General features: G+C 36.1%; 1 protein-coding gene and 1 long non-coding RNA gene across 2 annotated transcripts in view; one reads left to right on the top strand and one right to left on the bottom strand.

Moving 5' to 3' along the window:
• The window catches only part of LOC110257755 (uncharacterized), a 93,270-nt gene that overhangs the window by 38,284 nt on the left and 35,435 nt on the right, over window positions 1-19,551 (top strand). The gene's annotated exons all lie outside the window — the stretch shown is intronic.
• Window positions 3,258-19,551, bottom strand: part of KLHL4 (kelch like family member 4) — a 98,019-nt gene continuing 81,725 nt past the window's right edge. The window contains exons 7-11 of the mRNA XM_021079961.2: window positions 17,561-17,785; window positions 14,213-14,375; window positions 11,442-11,654; window positions 7,107-7,278; window positions 3,258-4,989 (exon numbers count right to left, since the gene is read on the bottom strand). Coding sequence (XP_020935620.1) covers window positions 4,930-4,989; window positions 7,107-7,278; window positions 11,442-11,654; window positions 14,213-14,375; window positions 17,561-17,785 — 833 coding nt within the window. The 3' untranslated portion in view covers window positions 3,258-4,929. The remainder of the gene's footprint in view (window positions 4,990-7,106; window positions 7,279-11,441; window positions 11,655-14,212; window positions 14,376-17,560; window positions 17,786-19,551) is intronic.

Here is a 19,551-nt window from a genome sequence, read left to right as displayed (position 1 = left end):
CTTGGAAAATTTGGCTGGCCTTTGTAGAAGAGAGGACATCAAATACTGATTCTCCATTACTTGGAATATAATTTAAATTATATGGACCTAGATTTTGTAGAGATTTCATAAATTTATCCCTAATTTATGTATCTATATATATATATCTATATATCTAGGGACTAAGATACAGTAGATCTTCAATAGATATTTGTGACAGAGGGGTACTATTTCTTAAGACTATTAATGTGTTTTTACCTTTTAAAATTTACTCATGTATGAGATTCCCATATTTTGCTAGATATGCCCATTTCCCCCATTGCTTAGGTATGCTCTGAGAGTGTGTGTGTGTGTGTGTGTGTGTGTGTCTGTGTAGGGGAGGGGATTAGGATTATATTAGAAATGCAAAAAAGATATCAATATTAAACTTTTAGCATGTAGAATAGGATTTTTTTCCTTAATCTGTAGTAGACAATAATCTTGAAAAACAGGTATTGTCAAGAGAGGAAAAAACTATGAAATTTTTAAAAACTTTTATTTGCATATCGAGAGGCAGGCTGAAGAAATAGGATGTTTATACAGTATCTTCCACAGACTAGAGAGGAGATACTCCTTCCGTTTTTCATATTGGGGCTTGGTGTCCCTAGCAAGGGGGATATGATATAAAAGTTTATTACACAGAGGAAAAGTAGCTGATAAAACTGTCCTCCTCCTCAGGTTACTGTGATAAGAGGAAGATGACAACTGAAGAAATATATGTTTTATGGTCTCTTTTCTTGGGATGGGTGTCTTTTTAGAGGACTTAAGAGAAAATATGAAATCAGGGGAGATTTTGTTCTTTATTGCATTTGGGACTATAGGAAGAGACTTCCTTCACTGTTCTGTCTGTATCAAAATGGGGCAGCAACCACATCTGAGCCAGGTTGATGTATAACATGGTTAGGCAGAGAGAGGAACTGAGTTCAGTGTCCTAGAGTCTCCTTCAGTTCCTTTGCGGTAGAGAAGGTATTTAGAAGTTTCTGAATGCCCTATGGAAATACCAGGCAAGTAGCTAATGGTGCTGTCTGGAGAGTCATCATAATATAGGCTAGGGATCCAGAGTGAGGGGACCCTGAGAGCAAGCCATAGTGATTATAGAAAAATTGAGAACCAATATTTTCTTTCCAATCTGAGTATAATGTCTAAACGTGTCAGTCCTTATATTTGTTGAAATAATATATAAATTAATAACTCTCTTATCCTTTTTAGCTTAAACCAGACTGATACATCATCTCTACTATGCTATGGTAACAAGGGGCCTGACCCTGTAACTCTTCTTCCCAACTAGATTTGACTAAGGAGAACACAGTTGTTTTTTTTTTTAGTACTCTGAGCCTCTACAGCTTTCCATTCTAACTGCTCAGATCTGCCCAGATTTTGGCAGCCCAGCCCCCCCAAGCATCATTTTTTTTCCAGTTCTATTGAGATATAATGAATATATCACTGTATTGATGTATGATTTACATCAATCAAATATAATTAATGGCTTGATTTAAAACCATCATCATGGTTTTTCATGATGGTTTTATTTACATATATTGTGAAATTATTATCACAATAGGCTCAGCTAACATTGATTGTTTCATATTGATGCAATAAAGAGAAAAGAAAGAAGAAAAGAAAACATTTTCTCTGTGATGAGAACTCTCAGGCTTTACTCTTAACTTTCCTATATATCATAAAAAAAGTATTAAGTATAATCATTATTATATCCTTAATCCTTATTTATCTTATAACTGGAAATTGTACCTTTTGACTACCTTCCTCGAGGTCTTCCTTCACCCACCCTCCACCTTTAGTAACCACATATCTGATCTCTTTTTCTTTGAATTCTATTTCTTTTTTCTTGTAGATTCCACATATAGGTAAGATCATACAGTATTTGTCTTTCTCTGACTTATTTCAGTTAGCTAGCATAATGCCCACTAGATCCATCCATATTATTGAAATGGTAGGATTTCCTCATTTTTCATGGCCAAATAATATTCCTTTGCATGAAGAGATAGACCACGATGTCTTCATCAATTTATCAATCAACAGACACTTTGTTTCTATGTCTTGGCTATTACAAATAATGCTGCTATGAACATGGGAATGCAGATATCTCTTCAAGTTGGCATTTTCATTTCTTTTGGATATAGTCTTAGAAATGGTAGTGCTAGATCATATGGTAATTCTGCTTATAATTTTTTGAGGAACTGCCATACTGTTTTCCACAGTGGTTGCATCAATTTACATTCCCACCAACGGTGAAGGAGGGTTCCTTTTTTTCCACATCCTCATCATCACTTGTTAACTCTTGTCTTTTTGATGATGGCCTTTCTAATATGCATGAGGTGATATCTTATGGTGGTTTTAATTTGCATTTCCTTAATGACTAGTTGAGAATTGTTTCATATGCCCATTGGCATTTCATATATTGTCTTTGGAAATATGTCTACTCAGGTTCTTTGCCCATTTGGAGTTATTTGCTTTTTTTTGCTACTGAATTGTATTAATTCTTTATATATTTTGGATATTACCCCCTTATTAGATATATGTATGATTTGCAAATATTTTTACCATTCTTTAGGGTTTTTTCATTTTGTTGATGGTTTCTTTTAGTTACAGAAATTTTTCAGTGTAATGTAGTCTCACCTGTTTATTTATTTATTTTTGGCTTGTTGAGTATGATTTTCAAATGCAGCTGTGCTGTGGTAGCCCTGGGCAACATATACATACCTCTCCTACTAGTCAACACCTGATCAAAATGAAGCAAGCTTAAATGGACCATCAAGAAGATGATATTCTTTCTCTGCTTGCCTGACCAAGCATGATTCTGGATGCAATCTCCCTATAGGTGCCATCTAGCTTTAACTGGAAAGTTGGCAAGCTGGGCTATGGTATAGTATGATATAGGTCCTTTGATCTTTCTTTTTACACTGGCTCTCACTCTAACTTTGTTCTGGAGATAAAGGGTTAAGTATGTCTACTTCTGCATTGATTTAGAAAAGGTATAAATTTAAAGATCCCACAGAACTCTGTGTGTGGGTTTATTTTTTTACAGCGTCTCTATGTTTTCACCTCCACTGCTATGACTGAAGATGTCTATGGCCCTTTATTTAGAATTAAAAACAATGGCAGGGATAAGAAACAAAGCAGGGGAATTTTATTTTTGTATTTGAATATTTTAGCTATTGGAACAATAAATATCAAAAAGTCAATTCAAGTTGCACTTGACATACTCTGAAGCCACACTCTTTATAACCAGAGGAAACAGATTTTATTTAAATTCATCTTTCCAAAGTACAAAATATCTTTGTACAACTTAATGTTGCTCTTTTTAAAAAACTTAAAATGTAGTAGTATTTTATAAGCATCTCTCTGGATTTATATACTGGTTTCACATACTACAATACAAAGCCCATTTGAAAGGACACACTGCAGAATTTCTAAAATTTACTTGAAAAGTTACTTTCATAAAGAAATTTTTTTCAACATTTTATCTTAAGTATTTTTTATAATTGGATAAATGAACTAAGAATTCAAAAGTAAAATACTACCCAGCTAGCCTTCTTTTTGTTTTGTTTTTTAATTTAAAACTATTTTGTAGTGCATATGCTCTTACCATTCTCTACTGGATGATTACAAAATTAACAGAAAATTTTGTATTGGTATATAGAAGATAATTGTAGAATTAACCATGGATGTTGGACATTTTGGTGTTTCCATGTGCTAATATTGTAGGGCATCTTGAGTTTACCACTGTTTAAAAATTGTTTTGTTTTTGAAAACTTGTTTAACTTAATGGCAGGTGTTTACAATGAGTCCACAGAAATGTTTGAGAAGACTATTACATATGGGGCTCTGACACCCTAAAGCTGAGGTCACAGTTTGTATCAATATGATAAATATTCACCATTTTATTGTATAAATTGTATGTATATAAATTAAAACGATATATTACTGGTAACAAATCTAACAAGACAGCATGTTACGGAATACCAAATCTATATGTGTGCTTTGGAAGATGGTACTGTAAAAGGGTAATTCTGTGAAAACATACTGTGATCAGCATAGCTTTTTCTTTTTTCTTTTTTTTTTTTTTTAACCTCATGACAGTAAAAGCTTTCCTTTTGGTAAATGTGAGGTATTATTTAGCTATTTGGGATATTGTTTGAATAAGAGATACATTTTATAATTTAAGCTTTAGATGTTCTCTTTTATATTATTTATGTTCCAAATGATAGAATACCTATTTTTCTGGAATAGAAAATGTTTATAACTTATCAGACTCAAATTAAAATTACCAGTGCTTTTATAACCTTTTATACTTTGGTCACTATCAATTTCCCTTAACCATTTTAACATTTTTTTTTTTTTTTTGTCTTTTTGCCATTTCTTGGGCCGCTCCCGCGGCATATGGAGGTTCCCAGGCTAGGGGTCTAATCAGAGCTGCAACCAACCGCCCACGCCAGAGCCACAGCAATGCAGGATCCGAGCCGCGTCTGCAACCTACACCACAGCTCACAGCAATGCCAGATCGTCAGTCCACTGAGCAAGGGCAGGGACCGAACCCGCAACCTCATGGTTCCTAGTTGGATTCGTTAACCACTGCGCCACGACAGGAACTCCACATTTTAACATTTTTAACATTTTAAGGTAATAAGGCTAAACCTAGACTATTTGATTTCCAATTATATTATCAGCTGTAACAACATATACACTTAACACCTAATACCTAATGTAATTAATGTTTGAAAACTTGCTTTGGCTTCACAAATGATAGCATTTATAACTACATATTAAAATGACACAGAAATTTTCATGTTTGATTACTAACTGAAGGAAATAATATGTTTCTTTTTCCTCTACTCTTCCTACTCCATTTCTTGAAATTATCCAGTTTTCTTCCCTTTGATAAAGACAGCTTCATGGTAACTTCACCACCACAACACATGCACCAGCTCTTCCAATGTTAACAGGAACTTCCTAACACAGAAAACAAAAACAACGAAAAAAATGCTGTTTGAATGAACTCTGTCTTTGGCATAATATATTGGAGTTGAAAAAGTTCTTAGCTATTCTGACCCAACCTTCACCTTGTATGAAGATAAAGAGAAATGCAGCCCACAGTTCAGTGTGGAAACAGCGTAGTGTTTAAAATGATGTAGACCTGAGCTCAAAGAGCAAGTGATCTTAAGTTTCACCTCACTGATAATTTCCTCACTTGAAAAAGTACAGCTAAAATAATCATCCTTCAAGGTTTTGTTAAAGTTAAGCAAGATGATGAATGGAAATAATTAGGCATAGTAGTTATAATCCCATTTTTAATTCTCTTTCACCCTTTCCAAGATCACACAATGAAAATGGTGAAAAGCCTGGAAAAGAATCTACATCTCTTAGCTATTGGTGTATTATCTTCAGAAAACTAAATTACACAAGATTAGACAGATATTTTGATTATTGTATTTGACCTACATCCTTGTTTGCTAATTTTTTTTTTCCATTTCTAGCTCATCCTAACCATTGTAAAGATTAAGCAGAACTTGACCTACATGGGAGAACTTGACTATTTCTGAAGTCCTTAATAAATTGTATGTTTGAAGAAAGAGATAGAAACTCTTTATCAGGTGTCAGTATATTAACACATGCTTACTTAGAACAGTAACCAGCTTACTATGTAGAATTCAAAGCAACATAAAGTTAGTATAAGGCAAGGTGATGTTAGATTCCAAATACAAGGTTTGCTTGTTGTAGAAATGGTTTAAGAGCCAATCATACTTCATATTTTATTAATCCATCATTTAGAAATTCCCATTAGCAGAAACGAATCCAACTAGGAACCTATAACTAGGTTATAGGTTATAGGTTCGATCCCTGGCCTCGCTCAGCGGGTTATGGATCTGGCGTTGCCGTGAGCTGTGGTGTAGGTTGCAGACGTGGCTTGGATCTGGTGTTGCTGTGGCTATGGTGTAGGCCGGCAGCTGCAGCTTTGATTGGACTCCTAGCCTGGGAACCTCCATATGCCACAAGTGCGGCCCTCAAAAAAAAAAAAAAAAAAAAAATCCATTATTTAACTAACAAAACACCATTAGATATATTGGAATAAATCTAGAGCTGTCACTGAAAAACTTGTAAATAGTATAATTTACCTTTGACATCTCCAAGATGTCCTTTTCAGTGCCTCTTCTTGTACCTTCCTTAGAATTTCTTCTGTTAGACGCCCAACACAGTTGAGAGGGTTTAATTCCATTCTCTTACTGTGCACTAAATACCTTGAATGACTGACTAGTAGTTAGGAATATTGCAGTTCACAGAATCTCTATAAGGAGGGGACTGAAATGTTTTTCTCCTGGGCACCAGACAATAAGAAGGAGCAGATATTTGTGGCTGAGAACATTATTCTTTGGTTCTAAAATCATAATACATATGTAGAAAGTTGGTCATAGAGTAAAGCTCTTGGATTATCCAATCTGTTTCACTTTTTAAAATTGATATATTTAACAAGTTTATTATTATTTTTGCTTTTTAGGGCCACACCCGCAGCATATGGAGGTTCCCAGGCTAGAGGTGGAATTGGAGCTGCAGCTGCCGGCCTACACCACAGCCATAGCAACACCACATCCAAGCCATGTCTGTGACCTATACCACAGTTTGTGGCAATGAGGGATCCTTAACTCACTGAGTGAGGCCAGGGATTGAACCTGTATCCTCGTGGATACTAGTGGGGTTTGTGGAATGCTGAGCCACAATAGGAACTCCTATATATTCCCTTTCTTATATTATCTCCCATCATGGTCTATCCCAAGAGACTGGATATAGTTCCCTGTGCTATACTGATTTACTTCTCTATAAATGGAATGAGTCTATCAAGTTAATAGAATGTTCTGTCATCCCTTTATATAAGTACTAGAAGATCCTGCTAATGATCAAACAGGCCAATTAATAATTCCTTATAGCATAAATAAATCGCATACTATAAATTTCACTGAAAGAATTTGGTTCAGATCTACAGAGGGAGAAAATGGTGTTAATTACAAACATATATTTTAATTTTAAAAATAAAACCTGAAATATATCAATTTGAATACTTTAAATAAGAGTACCTCTTTCCATTCATCTTTCTGTGCATCATATGACTCAACAGTGTTCAAATAAGTATGTCCATCATATCCTCCAACCACATAGAGTTTATCTCCAAGGGGACATACGGCAACAGCATCTCGAGGAACACTCAGAGGTGCCACAGTTGACCATGAATCATTTTTTGGATCATACCTTAAGAGGTTTAGGAAGACAATTGAGAGGGAAGTTCAGTAGTGTTAAAATAAAAAATAATAGATGTTAATAAAATGTACACTTATCTAATATAAGAAATTAAAAATACCATATAAATATCAAGTGTAGTCTGACTAAAAAGTGTTAAGAATAACTACATGACAGAATTCTCTTCAGCCACCAGAGGTCACTTGAAGCTTAGTGCAAATGCATTCTTTGAGCAATCCTCAGATTCCCTATGAGGAAGTTTCACTTATTGGCATCTTAATATTATGTGAAAAGTGTTCCCTCTCTCATTTAGTATGCTGATTAGAATGTGTTTTTCTCATATTCTTTGTGTTTCAAAGTTATACATGAGATACTTGATCTTGTTTATATGAGAGCTCACATTTTAAGTAAATCTGATCTAACTGCCTTTTTGTTTTATGGAATATAGTACCCTAGTTTTAATACTGTTTGCAGTTACAATGACCACAGTTTTATTCTTTATCCCCTATGAGAGTTCTTATTTATCTTCATAGGACTCTGGGATTTTTTCCCCATTTTAATCTGAAGTTAACACTTTATCCCCCAACCTTTTCTGTAAGCAAAATTAAAGAGAATTCAGTAAGTGATATTAATTAAAATCTCCAGTAATTCTTTCTTAATATTTGAAGTTTATGTAAAAATATATAATATTAAAATCTAAAAGGGGTGAACAATAAAACTCATGTAATTGGAGTTCCCGTCGTGGCGCAGTGGTTAACGAATCCGACTAGGAACCATGAGGTTGCGGGTTTGGTCCCTGCCCTTGCTCAGTGAGTTAAGGGTCCGGCGTTGCCGTGAGCTGTGGTGTAGGTCGCAGATGCGGCTCGGATCCCGCGTTGCTGTGGCTCTGGTGTAGGCCGGTGGCTACAGCTCCGATTGGACCCCTAGCCTGGGAACCTCCATATGCCGCGGGAGTGGACCAAGAAATAGCAAAAAGACAAAAAAAAAAAAGATCCATTTTCTTCAAAGAGTGGCTGACAAAGTGAAAATCTATTGGCCAATTTATATGTTAATATTGATCACAAGATTGATACCAAAAAAAAAAAAACTCATGTAATTATACATGGAAATTCTCTTTGATTTTATATTGGCCTCTTTGTAAATTCCACTGAAAAACATTATTTTACAAAAGATTTTTTTAGAGTTTATTTTTGTATAATATTTTATTACTGTCTAATAATTTCCTTATATTTGTATTCTTTGTCTTATTTCTGTTTTTATCTCTTTAATCATATTCTAAATCATACAATCCCAGCTTCCATTCAAACTTGGTCTCACATCCAGTAATATTTTTAATAATATCTGAAATCAGCAATAATTAAGATGTCCTCAATATCCACCACATATTGAGTGTCATGTAGCATGTCACCTTAAATTCTGAGGTTAAACTAAAACCCAGAAACAGAAAATCCATAACTGTATGATTTAGTTAAGCTGAATTTTCAATACAATCACTATTGTTAATTAATACTGTGTTGCAAGACATGTTTTTATAATATTTTCTTAGCCTCTTTGCTGAAAACTCCATCTTGTCCTTCCTTATTTTGTCCTGTCTTCCTGCTTGAGAAACAGTCACGGTGATGGTAAATGACTTAAGCTTAAGAACAAAGACCTAAAGGCATGGGTTATTCGTGGGGTCAGCTGAATGAGGACATAATACATTGGTCTAGGCACGCCAGACCTGTGAAGATTGGCACGCATTTGCACAAGCATGATATGTCCTCTAAAGAGTAAGAGAAAGAGGAACCTCATGGCCAAGTGGTTTATGAGTGGTCGTTAGCAGAATATGCATTAGCAAAGAGAACCAAGGTGCAAACCTAGGCACACAGGGTTGCGCAAATAGGCATGCCATTTGCGGAAGTACAGTGAGGATTCTCTGAAATGCTATGCAGAGATAGCTAACTCAAATGCTAATGATTCTTAAATGCCTAAAGTTTAGAGTAAAAGTTTAACCATCTACCAGCTAAGTGACTTTTAAAATAATAAAAGAACTTATAAAATAATTTAAAAAAACTCCTATATCCTGTACCTACAACCCCCTTTTCACTTGATGTCATCCTCAAGAGCACAATAAAAGCAGTGTGGTTTCTTGAGGCAGGGCTCTTGGTCCCTGAGACCTTGAGTCCCCCGGTTCTCACCTTTACTTAAGATAAAAGTCTCTGTGTCTTGTTTTATGTTAATGTTTTTTTTCTTACGTTCCACAGCACCTGTTCTTCAGCCCCATCCTGCTGAGCTGGTCTCGGCAATACTGCACTCAGCTAACAGAGTATACACATATATGAATGGTAGATCAGGGCTATACTGAGTGTAGTATAGTGAACTCTTGGTTTTACAATGAAATGGAAAGTCAAATATAACTGGTTTACAAACTTTATAAACTCCAGTTATATGCAAAAAAATCCCTTAGCCACTATTTGTGGCTTAACCATAGAGGGCTTCAACTTCCACTTCTGTAGGGTGATAGGGATATACTAGATTTCCAAGGTCCTTTCCATTTGTAATTGCATATAATTTCATTATTGTGCTCCTGGATATAAAGGTCAGAGCAAGTTCAACTTTATCTTTTAAATATACAGGCAACACAGAGTGTTTTTCATGTGGTTTTTATCTTGTTTTCAGTGTTGCATCACTGTCAGCGAGATGGTAGAATAAGAAGCTCTAGGATCTTCTTCTGTCACAAAATTATTAACTAAACAAACAGAGACTGGCTAAAATAACTCTGTAGCAGTTCTGGAAATCAGTCAGTGATCCACAGCAACCAAATCAATGCTCAGTCAAGAAAAAGTTACATTCAAATCAGTAGGAAATTTTGTGACATTTTTACTTTCCATTGCCCACTCCCTCCAAAAAAGGCATGGTGAGGACTGGAGAAAGCAGTGACCCAGTCCCAGTTACTCTGCTTGAACCAGAGAGAAAAGGGCAGAGCTAATATGCAACAATATAACCTATCTCAGTTGCTGCCTAAGGGATTATTTTCTGTGTTAACCTTAATCAAAAGTGGTATAGCTCAGATTTCAGGCTAGGAAAAGCCTTGGGAAGCAGTGCACATGGTTTGTGAAAGCTGTGGGAAAATTACAGATGCAAAGACAACTGGGACAAGAGTATCAGTAATTGATATTACCAGAGATTACTGATGCTACGAGAGATAACTGTTACTACAATAGAACAGCTAAGGCCCTGAGAAGCATCAGGGCTGGGACTCTTAAGGAAGTTAAGGCTTTTAAAAGCAGCTATGCAGGAATTAGGTAAGTATCATCAACTGTTAACTATGCATATATATAATTCTGTCTTGAAAGGGAATGTGAGTGGTATAACTACAAAGTAATACTACTGACATTAAAAAAAAAAAAAAAAATAGGGAGTTCCTGTCATGGTTCAGCAGAAACGAATCTGACTAGCAAACATGAAGACTCAGGTTCAATCCCTGGCCTCGCTCAGTGGGTTGAAATCCGGCCTTGCTGTGAGCTGTGGTGTAGATCACAGACACAGCTCGGATCTGGCATTGCTATGGCTGTTTTGTAGGCTGGCAGTTACAACTGTGATTCAACCCCTAGCCTGGGAACTTCCATGTGCCGCAAGTGCAGCCCTTAAAAAAAAAAAAAAAAAAAAAAGCACACTTTGTTCATTCAAGTGAACTTATCCCATTCAAAGAAGTTACCTTTGGGAAATTAAATACTTAATCCAATAGAGTCATTGTTCACATTATTAACACCTCTCTTTGGGAATTCTTTCTGTTTATTTTGTGGTGATAAGCCTTCATCCTTTGAGAACTGACTTGGTTTTCAAAACAGTAAAGTTATTTTAATCTGAGCTGGTAAATAGGTTGAATGATACAGTTTGGAGTAAATTTATTTATTCTTACATCTCTTTTGTCTCATTTTATAAGAGGACTATCAAACAATAAAACAACATATTCTTTTTATACATTTCTTATGATGAATCTAGAATTCATAGGGAAGATTGCTTCAAAATATTTTTAGCCTAGGAGTAAATATACAATTTTATAAAAGATTACTCCTCTGAAAGGATTAACACTTATTTGGAAGGCTACTTTCTCGCAGCTTAAAAGTCCTTCTCATTTCTAAAGAAAATAAAAAACAAATAACCAAATGTATACATAAATAGAAATATTTTACCGTTCCACACAGTCAGAAAGCCTGGAGCAATGATTAGAAGCAGGGGCATCATGACCCCCAACAACATATAAGAATCCATTGTATGTTGCAACTCCCACACCTCCACGCCTTTTGGACATTGGAGCACACAGACTCCACTTGTTAGTGTGTGGATCAAAGTATTCCATAGATCTGAGGCAGGAACTTCCATCACGTCCACCAATAGCATATAGCCTAGAAAAAAGACAGAAGTATGCGTATATGTATGTGTATATTTGTGCATAGAATGAAAACGAAAGAACCTCGCACAAAGCATTGGACTGTGTATTCTATTCCCTTAGAATTTTGTTGTGAATGGCCTGAATTTGTGAATGAATATTTACTGGAAGGCATTTGTTAAGTGTCTACAGTATCCCACACCTACTTGCTTCATCATTTTTGTGACAGTACTTTGACATAATAGATTAAAAGATCCCATGGGGGAGTTCCCGTCATGGCTCAGTGGTTAACGAATCTGATTAGGAATGATGAGGTTTCAGGTTCGATCCCTGGCCTCGCTCAGTGGCTCAGTGGGTTGAGGATCCGGCGTTGCTGTGAGCTGTGGTATAGGTTGCAGATGCGGCTCACATCCTGCATTGCTGTGGCTCTGGTGTAGTCCAGTGGCTACAGCTCCAATTAGACCCCTAGCCTGGAAACCTCCATATGCCACAGGAGTGGCCCTAGAAAAGGCAAAAAGACAATAAATAAATAAATAAATAAATAAATAAATAAATAAAAGATCCCATAGGAAATGAAGTACAGAAAAAGAAAGGAGATATCAAAAGTGTTGGTAGTATTTGCCAATTACACTTCAATAAAACTGGAAGTTTTTTTTAAAAGGTAGGATGTTTCCAAAGACCAACTCCAGCAACATGATAGTTTTAACTAGGTTAATTGCCTAACATTAGAATCCTGTTTTTTTGTTTGTTTGTTTTTTGTTTTTCCTTTTTTAGGGCTGCATCTGAGGCATGTGGAAGTTTCCAGGCTAGGGGTTGAATTGGAGCTGCAGCCGCTGCCCTATGCCACAGCCACAGCAATACCATAGCCATATCTGAGATACATCTGTGACCTACACTACAGTTTGTGGCAATGCTGGATCCTTAACCCATTGAACAAGGCCAGGTATTGAACCTCCATCTTCATGGATACTAGTTGAGTCCTGAGCCACAATGGAACTTCAGAATCCCTGTTGTTTTTATGAACTACTTTATTTAGTGTTAAAAACATTTGTAATTAAGAAGATATTAATTTAATAAATAACTAAGGGAATAGGATAAAACCTAGAAATCAAATTTTTTCCTAGGAAGTTATACTGATAATGGTATTTCATCTATAAATTTTAAAATGCCAATTCTTTTGATGCACAGTATTTTTAATCTTATTTAAATTTAATCCTGTATTAATAAAGAAGATGAACATTTATTAAACTATTTGTCTATAACTGCCCTTCATGCTCATTTGTTAACAATAGCAAGTCAGAAAGACTAAATTTAAATTAGTCAAATTCAGTGGTTTCAACCTGTTTTGTAATAGGTAGGAGATTGTTACTGAGTCACTTTATATCACTCAGGTTAGGCCAGAGATAATCACATTTAGGGGTCTTTTAAACTCTAAGACACTGTAAATCTGAGTCTCTCTCCTCTTTTTTTTTTTTTTTGCCTTTTTAGGGTGGCACCTGTGGCATATGGAGGTTCCCAGGCTAGGGGTCAAATCGGAGCTGTAGCCTCTGCCACAGCCACAGCAATGCAGGATCCAAGATGCATCTGCAACCTATACCACAGCTCACATCAATGCCAGATCCTTAACCCCTGAGCAAGGCCAGGGAGCAAACTTGTGTCCTCATGGATAATGGTCGGATTCATTACCACTGAGCTGCGAAGGGAACTCCTGAGTCTCCTCTTAACAATAGATATTTCCTACTTCCTACACAAGGTGCTAGAAATCATCTGTGCTTGAATTTCTATGGAGCCCAATTATATGATGAGATATTGGCTTTATGCATAGTTAGTACAGACACACAAGGCTGTCTCCTGCCACTGACCCATCCTGGTGTCTGAAATTCTCATCATTCAAGTCCCTCCTATATACTGATCATTGTCTCCAAAGGTCCCTTTTCAGAAAGCACATAATTACCTGGAAATAAACCAATTCAAGCTCTTAGTAACCCCTAACATCATCAGATTTCAATATATTAGCTTCTCTCATAGGCAAGTGATCAGGAAGAGGGGAAGATTCAGAAAGATGGGACTAGGTATAAGTCTAGAACATGCAGAAGAGTGAGTGGTAAAGAGCAAAATGACTTGGTTTATTACAAAGTTTTCATAAGTCAGTAATAAGTTATAATGTAAAAACAATAGCTTCTTGAGGCTGAAATTGGAACTGGTTTGTCTATAAAAGTGCTTCTCAAATTTAATGTGCACACATCACTTGAGGATATTATTAAAATGCTTATTCTGATTCAGGAGGTCTAGGGTGGCACTAAGATTCAGCATTTCTAAATAGAGCTCAGGTAATGCTGATGCTGTTGGTCCTAGGACCACACTGAAGTAACAAGGGGCTACACAATATTTAAATGTTCATTTTAGACAAGTATTTTCTATTATAATGAAGGGGGAGTTCCAACAAAGCCCTTTTACAATCAATAACTAGGATGTCCTGGTCACTGGTAAAGCTTATTGATTGGTAGATCACATCACTGAAGTGCTGTACCACTGAACAGGGAGCACAAAGCATGCATATTTGGCTTTACTCACTTGTTGTTTAATGCGACAACACCAACTGTGCTTCTAGGGGTTGACATACTGGCCACATAATTCCACTGACGTCCTTCAGGGTCCCATCTTTCTACAGTATTTAGATAACTCCATCCATCATGGCCACCAACAGCATACATTGGTCCTTCAAGTGTGGCTACACCTAAAGGATAAAGATAGATAGCATGAGGGCTCATCTAGGTGTGCCACACATAATGGCTATTGTTTTATTTTGCAGGAAACTGACTGCTTACAATTTTGTTTTTCTTTCTTAAATGATTTTGTATACACATGAATAATTTACCCATCTTGATATGAAATTAAATATGGTCTTTTAGTCCTAGGAAAATTTCAGGCATGGTTAGTGTATCATGGAAGGGTATCATTTTAACACTGATGTCAAAGAAGGTAGTGGGACACATTTCTCAGGACTAATAGAAAAGGGAAGCTTTTTTTTATTTCTGGAAAAATTTCAATGTCATTTTTTGAAGGTAAGGGTTTGATGAGCTATGATACCAATTCTTAGATAAATCTTAGAATTGTAGGCTAACTCTGATAGGTTTTTCTAATCTCTGATTTTTATTATAGTAATAAAAAAGATTCCCAATGAAATAACTAGGCAGGAAATTTATAGGTTTAGTAAGATTTAGTTAGACATTTGTTCTATTACAGACTGAGTAGCCCTTTTGTGTTTCTCATCTGCTCTGGGAATTCACTTGATTGGCTTTTTCACTCTACTTTTTTCACCATCTCAATCCACCTCTTAGTGGTATAGTCTCATTGCCTCTTTTACCTCTTTAGCAATATTGATTAGATTTTAAAAATTTGCTCTGATTTCTCTGTAAAATATGTTTCCTAAGAAACACACAGACAGAACTGAGCTGAATAGTTACAGTCGTATAGCATTGTGGTCTGAAAAGATGCTTAATATGATTTCAGTTACCAAGGTTTTGATGTGTAGCCCAGGATGTGATCAATCTTAGAGAATGTCCCATGTGCACTTGAGAAGAATGTGTATTCTTTTGACTCTGGATGGAATGTCTTATAAATGTCTATTAAGTCCATCTGGTCTAATGCTCCATTCAGGGCCTGCGTTTCCTTATTGATTTTCTGTCTGGATGATCTGTCCATTGCTGTAAGTGGAGTATTAAAGTCCCCCACTATTATTGTGTTATTATTGATTTCTCCTTTTAAGGTTGTTAGCAGTTGCCTTACATATGGTGGTGAACCTATGTTGGGTGTGTAGATATTTAAAATCGTTATATCTTCTTCTTGGATTGATCCTTTGATCATTAGGTAGTGACCTTCTTTGTCCCTTAAAATATTCTTCATTTTAGTCTATTCTGTCTGATAGGAGTATTGCTACTCCAGCTTTCTTTTGATTCCCATTTGCATGAAATATTTTCTTCCATCCTCTCCCTTTCAATTTGTATGTGTCCCTAGAAGTGAAGTGGGTCTCTTGAAGACAGCATATATATGGGTCTTGTTTTTGTATCCATTCAGGCAGTCTGTGTCTTTTGGTTGGGGCATTTAGTCCATTCACATTTAAGGTAATTATTGATATGTATGTTCTTATTGCCGTTTTATTAATTGCTTTGGATTTGCTTTTGTTGCTCTTTTTTCTTTCCTTCTTCTATTGTTCTCTCCTCTTCTGGTTTGATGACTATCTTTAGTGTTGTATTTGAGTTGATTTTTCTTATTTGTGTGTGTATCAATTGTAGATTTTGGCTTGCAGTTATTCTGAAGTTTTGATATAAGAGCGTATGTATATATGAGATTGTTTTAAGTCGTTGGTCTCTTAACTGCAAGTACATCTCCAGTGTCCTGCATTTGTACCATCCTCTTCTCACGATTTCTGATTTTGGTGGCATAATTGTGCGTGGATGATTTCGTGTCTTTACTGTATATATACCTTTACTGGTGAGCCTTGTCATTCGTGGTATTTTTGTTTCAGTTGTGACCTTTTCTTTTCGTCCTGGAGAAGTTCCTTTAGTATTTGTTGTAAAGCTGGTTTAGTGTTGCTGAATTCTCTTTGCTTTTGCCTAACTATGAAGCTTCTGATTTCTCCTTTAAATCTGAATGAGAGCCTTGCTGGGTAAAGTAATCTTGGTTGGAGGTTTTTTCCTTTCATCACGTTAAGTATACCATGCCACTTCCTTCTGGCCTTCAGAGTTTCTGCTGAAAAATCTGCCACTAACCTTATCGGGGTTCCCTTGTACGTCATTTGTTTCTTTTCCCCAGCTGCTTTCAACAGTTTCTGTCTTTAATTTTGGTCAGTTTGACTAATATGTGTCTCGGGGCATTCCCCCTTGGGTTTATATTATATGGTACTTGTTGTGCTTCCTGGATTTGAGTGAGTGGTTCCTTTCCCATGTTAGGGAAGTTTTTGGCTATTATCGCTTGGAATACTTTTTCTGTCCCCTTTTCTCTCTCTTCTCCTTCTGGCACCCCTATAATGAGGATGTTGGTGTGTTTAACGTTGTCCCAGAGTTCTCTGAGACTCTCTTCATTTGTTTTCAATCTTTTTTCTCTTTTCTGTTCTGCATCCATAAGTTCCACTAATATGTCCTCCATCTCTCTTATTCGTTCTTCTGAGCTGAGCAATTACATTCTATCATTTGACATAGACAATTTATCAGCTATTTAGGGGAAAACCATATTAGTCTTGGATCTGTGTGTCACACTTCAGCTGTATATAAGTTAGTTCTTAAAAACCAAGGCAATTATTGTTCTTTAAAAAAAAAAAACTCTCTGGTATTGAAATGTACAGACACTAGCATGAAGAAACATGAATCTTGGCAAACATTCAGGAGGATCAAATTTCACCACTCTTCCAGAAGTCTCCATTCCTTATTTAACTTCTTGGGAACCTCTGGCTTAAGTATAACTTAGAGGTGCTCCAAAGCAAGGTGGTTTTTCTGAATATCCCTACCTTCGAACTGCATCCTAAGGCTTTTGCTTAAATATAGATTTGCGTCTTATGGGAGGGACACTAGAAACACAATGTCTTTCCATTACTAAGTGTTCCTTTCTCTAAATTAAGATGGGAAGAAAACTCCCAGTTGTAATTTTATTTTTTCAATAATGTATTCCTTCTAAAAGTTTTTATCATTTCTGAAGTGGGAACCCTTTAAAATACCAGTAGAAGGGAGGTGGGATTACAAGTATGTCATCTGTAATAACAGGAAATTTTTACAAGCTTTTATTATTTACTTAAGGTTTTCAGCATTTCAGAGACATTTTGACTAGGGATTTGGCTAAATCCCAAAGATGTGCAGCTGAATTTAATTTTTAAAAGGCTCTACTAATTGTACATTCTTTAGAAACTATTTTACATTAAGATCTTACCTAAGCCGTGCCTGTGTGTTGACATGGGAGGCATCACTGTCCAGATTTTGCCGACAGGATTAAAACATTCCACAGTATTCAAAGTTTTTAAACCATCTCTTCCTCCCACGACATAGAGCTTATTATCAATAACTGCAACTCCAAACTGAAGCCTACGGCCACTCATGGTGCCAATGTGTAGCCAGCTGTTGGTCCTGAGGTCATATTTTTCAATAGTAGTGGTACCTGTTAAAGCAATATTGAACAGTGGTGAAAACTGCCTGTATAATTTTTTTTTTTGTCCTTTTGCCTTTTCTAGGGCTACTTCCTGTGGCATTGGAAGTTCCAGGCTAGGGGTCTAATCAGAGTTGTAGCTGCCAGCCTACGCCACAGCCACAGCAACACGGGATCCGAGCCACATCTGCGACCTACGCCACAGCTCGTGGAAATGCCGGATCCTTAACCCACTGAGCAAGGCTAGGGATCGAACCTACAACCTTATGGTTCCTAGTCAGATTCGTTAATCACTGCATCACAACAGGAACTCCTGACTGTATCAAATTTTTAATTGGAATTATTCATATTATGTTTATGAACCTACAATTTATAGCATAGAGTCAATTACTGCAACTCAAATTAAAGTAGCCCAGATGATTCTCCAACCTGGGAGACAAGGCAAGGATAATATTTCACGATGCCTGAATCCAAAAGAAAGAGTCAGAATAAATTAGTTTATTTAATATATATGGTTTAATTCTTATAATAGCTTCTTTGGCTATAACATTGCTACTGATAGTACTAACGCAAGTGTCAAACACCATATTTTACAACAAAAAGTTACCTTGGGATCTATTACTGACTTTTTACTCATCCATTAGAGTTTTAATTGCCTATGACCATTCAACATATTAATTTATGCCCTTTTATTTTATTCTGTTTAGGGTATGTGTGTGTAGTTTATTTATAATGCAAATGACTAAAGAAACAGAAATGAAAATTCCTTTTAAATGGGCCTTTGGGAGTTCCCGTCATGGCTCAGCAGAAATGAATCTGACTAGTATCCATGAGGACACAGGTTTGATCCCTGGCCTTGCTCAGTGCATTAAGGATCCGGTGTGGCCATGAGCTATGGTGTAGGTCGCAGGCATGGCTCATATCTGGTGTTGCTGTGGCTGTGGCGTAAGCCAGCAGCTACAGCTCCAATTTGACCCCTAGCCTGGGAACCTCCATATGCTGCAAGTGTGGCCCTAAAAAGACCAAAAAAAAAAAATGGGCCTTTGGTGTTGATTCACATAATGCTCCATGATGGTAACATAAATAATTATAATTAAGAATATAGTGATTTACATTTGTAGGATTTATTTATTATAATTAAGAATGTCATTTTGAGGTATTACCTACTTTATGTGTTAATAAAAGTTCATTTCTACTCAATTTCTGAAATACCAAGTTTATTATCATAGTGTACTGTCTCTACTGCCATAGTAAATTGTCACTAGTTCATAATAAATTATTACCTCTGTAGGCAAAGTTTTTTTAGTCAATCTTTAACAATAGCTGCTGTTATTTTTTAGCAAAACTTGATTCTCCACAACAGGAATGTTTCTGACTAATAACCAAAGTGGAAAATGAAAGTATTACTAAATGCATTCCCACAAAAAAAAAAAAATCATCCATATAGTATACCTAGGACAGTTTGTGACTGATTTAGGGACTTTCAACCCAATTGCACAAAGCCAACCATAGGAATAAGAAAAATCACTTTTCAGTTGTTCCTCTACTGGGATATTTGTGGAGCAAATATAATTCATTAGTTATGATGAAAATACAGTTCACATTTGAAGGCTATTCACTGGCCAATTATAAGGCTACAGTATGGGGTTACAGCAAGTCAAAATTTAAGTGGAGTGTATATTATATCTATGGTAGCTCTGAATGTTTTCCTATTTATATTGATTAGTGGAAACAGTGTAACTTTTCTCTATTTTAAGTCTTTTACTGGTTAGTGCACT

Source organism: Sus scrofa, chromosome X (genome assembly GCF_054392235.1).
Source record: "Sus scrofa isolate SSC_HxYL_T2T_F1_AM1 chromosome X, Sscrofa_HxYL_maternal_Yorkshire_Landrace_v2.0, whole genome shotgun sequence".
Taxonomy (NCBI): domain Eukaryota; kingdom Metazoa; phylum Chordata; class Mammalia; order Artiodactyla; family Suidae; genus Sus; species Sus scrofa.
Note: the sequence above shows the minus strand (reverse complement) of the source record. Positions and strands in the feature narration are given on the sequence as shown.